The 10607-nt window shown below is 37.5% G+C and overlaps 1 protein-coding gene across 2 annotated transcripts in view; it reads right to left on the reverse strand.

Moving 5' to 3' along the window:
* Pkn2 (protein kinase N2) overlaps positions 1 to 10607 on the reverse strand; it is a 94983-nt gene that overhangs the window by 34530 nt on the left and 49846 nt on the right. For both annotated transcript variants that reach the window (XM_013350040.2, XM_005357382.2), the window contains exons 4-6: positions 4028 to 4145; positions 2723 to 2868; positions 2420 to 2633 (exon numbers count right to left, since the gene is read on the reverse strand). In XM_013350040.2, coding sequence (XP_013205494.1) covers positions 2420 to 2633; positions 2723 to 2868; positions 4028 to 4145 — 478 coding nt within the window. The remainder of the gene's footprint in view (positions 1 to 2419; positions 2634 to 2722; positions 2869 to 4027; positions 4146 to 10607) is intronic.

A 10607-nucleotide genomic window follows, 5' to 3' on the forward strand; every position in this document is an offset into this window, starting at 1 on the left:
GAGCTACAGTTTAGGATGATTCTAATTAGTAACAAGAGTAAAGCTGAATTATAAAATTTCCTTCAAGTGTTCTGTCAGTTTACCACATTAGGCTGGCAAAATGATTAAGGAGGTAAGGTCACTTGTAGACAAACTTGATGAATTGAGTTTGATCACCAATTCACATATAATGGGACAAAGGAAACAACTCCCAATATTCTCTTTGTGCCCAAGTTTACATCCTCAAAACCCAGGCAAAAGCTGGAGGGAGACGGGTTATAGAGATAAGATTTCCTTGAAAGTTAAGAGCTAGGCAGCCTGGCATACACAGCAGAGAAACAGTAAAACAGACCCTGTTTCAAACAAGGTGGAGGATGAGTACTGATACATGAGATTGTGCACCATGGCATGTGTGCATCCAAATCCACATACATGAATGAATGAGCACAGGCACTCATAAAACCACTAAGAGAGGGCTTAAGAGATGGTGCAGAAGTTAACAGCACTAGCTGTTCTTCCAGAGGACCCAGGTTCAATTTCCAGCATCCACATGGCAGCTCATAACTATCTATATAGCTCCAGTTCCAGGGGATCTGGTACCCTCACACAGACATGCATGCAGGCAAAACACCAATGCACATAAAATAAAAATAAATTATTACTATTTAAGAAAGTTTTGAGAGACAATGTCGATAAATTCTATATAATGATATGGGATTTCCTTCTATATATGTGTTGCTTTTATTGGTTAATGGATAAGTCTTGGGCCTGTGCAGGGCAGAAGATAGGCACAGAAAACTAAACTGAATGCTGGGAGAAAGAACGGGAAATCAGGAGACTATGGAGCCATCATAAGGGAAAGACACAGGCAACCAGGTGGAATATTGCTGGTAGGCCACGGGCCTCATGGTAAAATACAAAATAATGGAAATGGATTAAATTAAGATGTAAGAGATAGCCTGGGCTGGAGAGATGGCTCAGAGGTTGGGAGAACTGACTGCTGTTCCAGAGGACCTGAGTTCAATTCCCAGCAACCACATGATGACAGACACTCATCTATAATGAGATCTGGTGCCCAGAACACTATATACATAATAAATTTAAAAAAAAGAGAGATAGCCAATAAGAAGCAAGAGCTAATAGGCAAAGCAGTGATTTACTTAATATAGTTTCTGTGTGGTAATTTTGGGTTTGGGCAACCAGGAACAAACAAGCAGCCTTCGCCAACAATATATAACAAAATTGTGATACAAAAATGAAAGAATAATTATATTCCCCTATAAAAACAAATTCCAAGGCAGTCCTTCACCACATTACCTACTCAGAAGTGATGTTAAAGAAAATGGCTTACATTTAAGTGAAAAGACATTAGTTAGTAACCAAAGATTTGAAACCAAAGAAAATATAATGAACACTTATAACACAAATGACATTAGTATATACTAAAGCAAATACCATGATTTGGGGTTTGTAATTATTTTTAACATACCCTAATTCTGAAACCAGAGCCAAAGAAACACACTTTGGCCCTGGAACCATAGCCAGTGAAAGAAATATGCCCTGTCCCTAAAACTAGAGCCAGAAAGCTATAGTAAAAGAAAATCCAACAACAGATAGCTGTTCAAATTTTAAATAAAATGGAGTCATATGACCTGGTATGTGCCTTCCTAGATATGTGTTCATCTAGACTGAAAACGGGTGTTCAAACAAAAACATGTACACAAATGTTCATGTAGGCATTATTCACAATATCCAAATGGTAAAAAGAAGCCAAATATTCTAACAAAGGAACAACCAAAATGTAGTATAAAACTATAACATGGGCACCATTCAGTCAAAAGATGATTAAGTGTGCTATGTGAAATAAGCCAGACACAGAAGGCAATAGAGCATATAACCTCACAGAAATGAACTAGGAGACAAATGCACCAAGACAAAAAGCCAATTAATGTTGCCATAGGAAGGTGCCTAGGAAGAAGAATGGGGTACTGAATGAGTACTAGTTTTCTTTAGGGATGATGAAGTGCTCTAGAACTTGACAGTGGTGATGGTTGTATATTACATTATAAGTCTCTGAATTTTACTCTTATGAACAGTTTTAAAATAAACTTTCAAGGCTGGGGAGTAAATCTTTATACATGCTAGGCAAGCACTCTTCCACTGAGCTACAGTCTCATCATTTATTTAATTTTTATTTTGAGTCAGGGTTTTACTAAGTTCTCCAGGCAAGCCTTAAACTTGTGTTCCTCCAGTTTCAGCATTTCAAGTAGCTAGGTTTAAAGGCTGTGCCATCAGCCCCGGCAAAAGCAATAAATTTTACTATAGAAACTAAACTATAATTCAAGAAAAATCTGTACAAATGTCCTTGACTCCAATTATTAATCCACAATCTAATGTTAACAAAAACACACACATACAAAAAGAGGCACATAATACGCACCGGTTAGCGCTGCTGGTTTGGATAGTGTGCTATACTGGTTCTGCGTGGATATCATGCTCTGTCGCGGACTTAGGGTTGGTGATGCAACAAGTGAAAGCTCCTCAATGACAATACTGCTTTTGGGATGATTCTTGGGAAGTTCATTTAACCTTTGCTCTAACGAATATTTTAAAAGGTCCAATTTCTGACTTGATTCATTAAATCTTGCTTGAGCCTTGCAAGGAAAAGAGATATTGTTGTCATCTAAGCCATGATATTCTTCAAATAACATATTAAACAGCTAAAAATTGTTTTTAAAATTACTTCTGAAAGTGCTTTTCTGTCTGTTACTTTTCCTGAGCCAAGTAATTTCATGACATTCTTTGCACCTTCTGCTACTGCAAACTCTATCCTAAAATGATGCCTTAATTCTTCCATTCGAAGCTCAAGAGGACTAATCACAGGTTTTGCTAGAAGAAAAAAGAAACAAAAATTTATTAATTGAATCATTTCATTTTCTAACATCTAGTGATTAAAATCCATGAAAAATAAATGAATTACTGACATTGGGCTCATTCTTAAGTCAATAAATACAACAGTAATAAGAGATAAAAGGCTGAAATACAAAATGGTATTTTAAGTCATTATACATACAAATCACATCTGAAAAGGTTCTACACCTGAAGACACTGGTATATATAATTTGATGAGATGGAAACAGTGGTTCTTCACACTACTAAGCTCCATATTAAGAATTCAACCACCTCCAAAACAAAAATGTTTGAGGGAAAAACTGAATCAGTACTGATAATATAAAAACTTTTTGTTATTGTAAATATTTCTTAAGCAACAGAACTATTTATATTATGGTTACATTGGACTAGGTATGATAAGCAATCCAGAGATAAAGTGTGTGAGAGGAAGCACAAATATTCGTTGCAGATACTATGACATGCTCCACTTAGAACTTGAGTATCCATAGATTTTGGGATCCACTAAGGACATGAAACCAATCTGTAGATACTGAACAATTGTCGTTTCTGGCTCTCTAATAACTAGTTCAAGACTACCATTGGAATAAAAAAAATATAAATAAGGTAAGAAAAATGCTAAACAAAGGAATACTATTAAATAATAACATGCTTCTTAAAGCATTAATCAAAAAAAATCTGCTTATTGAAATGAAGAATTCTGTTCTACGTGTGAAAAACAATGGGCAAATATCTGAGAGCAACCATCCTATGTAAAACAAATCCAAATCCCTAAACCAAAACTTTTTCCCTAAACTCTGAATGTTTCTTTCTTTTCCTTTTTTGAAAGGTTTTTTTTTTAAAGATTTATTTTACTACTTTATGGACATGCATGCTTTCGTTGTATGTATGCATGAAAACCATGTACATGCCTGGTGCCCACATAAGTCAGAGAAGGTGTTGAATCCCCTGGAACTGGAGTTACAGATGGTTGTGAGCTACAATGTGGGTGCTGAGAGTTAAACCCAGGTCTTTTTCAAAAGCAATAAGTGCTCTTAGCTGGTGAGCCAACTTTCCAGCCCATATGCCTCGTTCTTAATGAAGTTAATAAGCACTCTAAACTTGTAAAAGACAACAAAACTTAAGTGTACTCCATCACCATTGTCAAAAGCCAGCTCATTGGTCTGGACAGCCTGAAGAATCTGCATTCGGATGACTTCTATTTTTGTCTTGCTATCCTGGAGCAGTTGCTGAGCTGTACCATGGAGTTTCCGATCCTATCAAAAATGAATTAGAAAAGGTAAGTGGAGAAAAAGATAAATCTTTATCTTTTTAAAAGATCAACTGATAACCTAGCAATTAAAAGGGCTAAAAGAATATGCACTTTCTAATAATAAAGTTTGGTCTTGGTCTTTTGAGACAAAGTCCTCCTGTGGAGCCTTGGATGGCCTGGAACTCAACATGTAGACCAGGCCTCCCTATTGCAGTGGTGAAATTAAAGATGTGCGCCATCATGTCCAGCTTCTAATAATCTTAAACATATACAGACACATAGATACACAAACAGGAGCCATCAAGACTTTAAAGAGAAACATTATTCGTTTAGACAATGAGAGAAAACAAGTGAATCTTACGTTAGCCTGACTGCTTACATTGCTGGGGACTAAAGCCCAGGGTTTTATCCATAATAGGTGTGTGCTCTACCACACACTCAGTTACATCTCCACCTATGTATCTGAAAAGTACAAAGTGTTAATACAGCCATGACCTTCTAGTTACCCTTATGGTGTGTATGTGTGCTAAAGGCACCTACAGTCTATACCTTTAATATATTTCTCAATACACAGTATTATTAATTCTATGATGCTGAGCCTTACATGATGGAGGAAGGTCATTGGTTGATTAAATAAAGAAGCTGCTTGCCCTGATAGGTTAGAACGTAGGTGGGAGGAGTGTCATTGGTTGATTAAATAAAGAAGCTGCTTGCCCTGATAGGTTAGAACGTAGGTGGGAGGAGTGAACGGAGCAGAACGCTGGGAGGAAGAGGAAGTGAGCTCAGAGACTCGACAGCTCTCCTCTGGGGGGGGGGGGCAGATGCCTCAGAGAGACACGATGCTCCACTCTTGCGGGCAGAGGCGAGAGCTCTGCTGTCTGAGGCACACGCGATGAAGCTCCGACCCAGGATGGACGTAGGCTAGAATCTCCCTGGTAAGCCACCTTGTGGGCTACAGCAGATTATTAGAGATGGGCTAGTCCAGGTGCGAGAGTTAGCCTAGAAGAGGCTAGATAGAAATGGCCAAGCAGTGATTAAAAGAATACAGTTTCCGTGTAATTATTTCGGGTAAAGCTAGCCTTGCGGGCAGCGGGGTGCTGGGGACGCAGCCCCGCCACTCCAAACACAACACTTACATAGCACTGAACTAAACCTTTAGTCTCTCAATACATAATATTAACTACAGTTTTCAAACTATACCTAAGATCTCTAGACTTATTCATCTGCCCTAAAAACTTGTAGCCTGCAAGACCTACCTCTCCCCATTTCTTCCCTCACCTTGTCCTAGAACAAGGGTTCTAGTGTTATATATATTCAACTTTATTATCAAAGGTCTACATACTAGTAAAATCATAAAACATTTTTCTTTCTGTGCTTAGCAAATTCCACTTGACATGATGTCCTCTAGGTTTAGCTATATCATTACAAATATAAGAACACCAGTCTTTAAAATTAAAACTTATTTATTTATTTAGATTTTTCAAGACATGGTTTCTTTATGTAGATCTGGCTATCCTGGAATCATTCTGTAGACTAGGCTGTCCTGAAACTCAAGAGTTCACCTGCCTCTGTTTCCCAAGTGCTGGGATTAAAAGTGTGCAACCCCCACACCCAGTGAAAAATTAAAATTTATTATTGTTGTGGTGGTGTGTGCATGCATATGTCTGTGTTTGAATGTAGACATGCATGTGGTAGCTTGAAAACAACTTTGGGGAGTTGGTTCTCTTTCTATCATGGGATCCTGAGACTGTACTCAGATCAGGTGTGCACAGCAAGTGTGTTTATCTGCTGAGTCATCTTGCCTGCTCCAGAATCTTCCTTTGAAAAGTAGCACAGTATTTTATTGAATGTTATATGTATATCATACAATTTCTGATGGACACTCCTTGAACCCTAGCAATATTTTAAAAAATTCAAAATTGCAATTTTCTTCCATCTTTGTTTTCCACAAAATAGGATCAATGTTCCTTTATCATCATCAATAATTCCCCAAATCTGAAGCACAGTATCTGATGTTTACTTCAATAATGGAACTTAAAAATGTTCCAAGATGTCTTCCTATCTTACTATATTTCAGTCAGTTAGTTGGAGAGGCGGCTCAGCAGTTAAGAGTACGGTGACATTGCAGAGGACCAGAGTTCAATACCCAGCACCCATGTTGGGCAGCCACAACCAAAAACCTGTAACCACAGTTCTAGGGCATCCTCTGCCTTCCTCTGGCTTCTGTGGGCACCTGCACTCACATGTATGTATGTATGTATGTATGTATGTATGTATGTATATATATATATCCATATACATAACCATATAACTAAAAAATTAAGTCTTTAAATTTGAGTTAAAAGTTCAGGGAATGTAACATACATGGGCAAATTTTAATCCTAGAAAATAATTGTGTTCCCTTAAATTAGGCAAAAAGACCAAGGAACAGGACTGATTTGCACCGGTGATGAGAGGAAAAGTCTAGAAAATCTTGATAGTAATGAATGAGTTCTTTGCAAAATGAGGAGTTAGTCATATTTTAAGACATCAAACAAGATTCTGAACTAAGCAAAATTGCTGTGATTCTGTTTAATTCTAGAATCACTGATGGCAAATGACATAGAAGGACATAACAAACGCCCACCCAAAGATGTCCATGTTTCATGGGAGAATCTTCTAAGTTACCTTACTCAGCAAAGGGATTTTTGTGGAAGATGGATTTGCGATTGTTAATCATCTAACCTTAAATTACAGAGAGTATCCCGGATCATCCAAGTAAACTCAACATGAATAGAAAGGCCCTGAAATGTAAAACTGGAAGAGAGAACAGGCTAGAGTGATGAGATAGACTGTGATAAACAGTGGACACACAGATGGGGAGTCCCGGTGCACAGCTTCCAGAAGATGAAAAGGCTCAGAATGGAATCTTCCCTGCAGTCTCTAAGAGGAAACACTGATCTGCCAACACCTGAACTGCAGCTTAGTGAGGTCTATTTCTGACAAAATAACTATAAAACTGTCACACACACACACACACACACACACACACACACACACACACACACACACACACGTCTACATTGTTTTAAATCTCTAATTGGTATGATGTTTAGAATGAGATGTTCCTCATAAGTCTAAGGCTTTACTTGATCCCAATTGGTTGCTGCTGGGAAGGATTAGGAGGTGTGGCCTTGCTGGAAGTTGTATGTCACTGGGGTCAGACACTGAAGTTTCAAAAGACATGTACCAGTTTGCTCTCTGGCTCTAGCCTGTGGTTTGAGATATGAGCTCTGGGCTTTTCTGCCTCCATGCTTTCGTTCCACTATTATAAACGCTAAAGTCTGGACCCATAAACCCAATCAAACTCTTTTATAAGTTGCCTTGATCATGGAATCATAACAATAAAAAAGTAAGTAATACAATTTGTTCCATACAGTAATCATAGAAACACAAGAAGGAATCTTAAAAACTATCAGATATTAATAGAACTACTATAAGAGTTGTAATTTAGCTGAACAGTGGTGGTGTACTCTTCAAATCTCAGTACTCAGGAGACAGAGGCAGGTAGATTTCTAAGTCTCTGAGTTGAAGGCCAGTCTGGTCTACAAAGCTAGTTCTAGGACAGCTAGGGCTACACAGAGAAACCCTGTCTTAGTTAAAAAACTAAATTAATTAATAACTAAATAAGCAATTTTTTAAAGAATAGGTATCCACAACACTTGATTAACGAATCAAATTGGTAAGTAGTTATTTACATGGTAGGCTAATCTTTACTTATTATTGATGCAAAACCTTTAACTTGGGAATAAAATAGACTACAATAAGGTCCATTGTCCGTGATACGTAGGGCCAGAATTCAAGAAACAGGCATAATTTAGCAGTACCATTTCAGTTAAACAACCATGTAGAATGGAACACTGCAGAAAGAGAAAAATGGGTATGTATGGTGTGATGTTTTACAAAGAGAAAAGGTTGAGTTCTTAATTTATGTTTGATGTATTTAACAGAATTAGTATATAATTGGGGAAATGACTGGCATATTTGTGCAGTTTTTCTTTACTTTTTTCTGCTCCCAACTCAATAATTTTAGGAACTTCTACCTAGTTTTTACTCTTTTTTTAAAAAATTTATTATGTATACAATATTCTGTCTGTGTGTATGCTGGCAGGCCAGAAGAGGGCACCAGACCCCATTACAGATGGTTGTGAGCCACCATGTGGTTGCTGGGAATTGAACTCAGGACCTTAGGAAGAGCAGGCAATGTTCTTAACCTCTGAGCCATCTCTCCAGCCCTAGTTTTTACTCTTTAATAAAATATTTTGATTTCATGCCAAGTAAAGAAGTCAGACTCAGACAAATTACTAAACCCCATTGACAGGCATACTATAAGGCAGACACATATACCCCATATACATTTGTTAATTACCCTTTACCAGTGAGGAATCTGCTTGAATTTGGGATCTGTCTGAGGCATAGCATATACACTGTTACGAATACAACTCTTAACTTTTCAATTTTAAAAGGAAAGCATTTTTCCTTTTCTTTCTGCTTCTTGAGTGTTAAGAACATCAGACAAGGCAGAGCGGTGGTGACGCACACCTTTAATCCCATTACCAGGAAGCAGAGGCAGGCGGAGCTCTGTGAATTCGAGGTTAGTCTAGTCTACAAAGCGATTTCCAGGACAGAGAAACCCTGTCTTGGAAAAGAAATAAAGAAGGAAGGAAAGGAGGGAGGGAGGGAGGGAGGGAGGGAGGGAGGGAGGGAACATCAGACAAATCAGAGATCTGAAATAAGAGAAATGTTTGCTCTGAAACTCATAATTTAATCAGACATGAATCAAATTGTCTCGTGTGTGAAAATGACTACTTTTGTAAAGCTGTTGGTTTCTTTCAGAAACTGTAAAAGGAGACACAGCCCTCTGAATACAGAGTTTCTGCGTTACATAATACTAAAATTATACTGCTAGGGCATAATTATGGTTAAAATCTTTTAGGGCAACAAAAGAATTGTACAGTACCTCATCTTTAAAGGTGAAATTATAACTAGTAAGGCAATTATGCAATGCTATGTTTTTTAGTAAAGCCATTTTCTTTATTATCTTATCACTATGATAATTTGTTTTTTCTCTCTCCCTCCCTTCTCCCCTAACACCCCCATGAAAAAGCTTCTTATTATCCAAAGCTGGTATCAAACTCATTGTGTCACTAAAGGATGGCCTTGAATTTCTAGTCTTGTCGCTGACTTGCCTGGTCTAAGTACTGATAAGAGCAGAAAGCAGGATAGTGTAGTGTGAAGAACAGGCAAGCACTTGCATCAGCTAAACTATGTCCTTATCCCAGAAGTTCTTTTAACTATTTTAGTATAACATGAAAGGAAAACACTTATACTTCATTTAAAAACTAAATGGACTTTCCCCACACAGATCTTTTTCAGAAGAGCTGCTCAAATGTCAACAGTGTGATGAAGGTTTTTAAAACTGACTTAGGATACCACCTACCATCTTCAGCAGTGTATAGTTACTATACCATTTTTAGGCCAATATTTTACTAACTTTGGACTAAAAATAATTTCTTATGGTTCCACCAAATAGAATAATTAAAGTGAATACTAATAATAAGCACTTTACAATGCTCGATAATTATAAGTGCATTGGATATATTATAATTATAAGCAAAAATAACTATAAATTTCTTATTTTCAACGTATGTATCATTTTTAATTATTGAAAGTAGAGTCTTTGTCTCATACAATACATCCTGACCATAGTTTCCCCTCTCTCCACTTCTCCCAACTCACCCCCAGATTCACTTCTCCTCTGTTTCCCTTCAGAAAAGAACAGGCCTCCAAGAGACAACAACCAAAAATGACAAAATAAGATACAATAAGACAATGCAAAAGTCTTCTAAGTATGCACTGCTCTTGACCTAATAGAAAACAGCTGATCAGTCATGACAGCACATGCCTTTTATCCCAACACTCAGGAAGTGAGACAAAGAGATTTCTGTGAGTTCAAGGTCAGCCTGCACTACTTAACAAGTTCCAGCCAGCCAGAGCTACATAGTGAGACACTGTCTCAAAAAAATAAAAGAAAATTTAAAATGTACTGCTTTGTAAAACCATGCAGGTATAACATACATTTCACAAATACATAGCTATCAAATAAATAAGCCCATTATAAACTTTTCTATCATACTTGTAGCTTATTTTTCATACATTAAATATTACCATACTCATTAAAATACAAGGTTTGGCTCGTCAGAATCCTAACCCAAACTTTTAGTTTGATAGACATTGAGAAAGAAAGACAGATAAAGGGGTATTTCCCAATTACAAAAAAAGTATGACAAGGGTTGGGAACAGAAGGAAAGGAAGAAAACATTGGAAAAAGCCCTGGGAGGCAGAGGCAGGCGGATCTCTGTGAGTTCGAGACCAGCCTGGTCTACAGAGCTAGTTCCAGGACAGGCTCCAAAGCCACAGAGAAACC

This window comes from Microtus ochrogaster, chromosome 21, assembly GCF_000317375.1.
Source record: "Microtus ochrogaster isolate Prairie Vole_2 chromosome 21, MicOch1.0, whole genome shotgun sequence".
NCBI lineage: Eukaryota > Metazoa > Chordata > Mammalia > Rodentia > Cricetidae > Microtus > Microtus ochrogaster.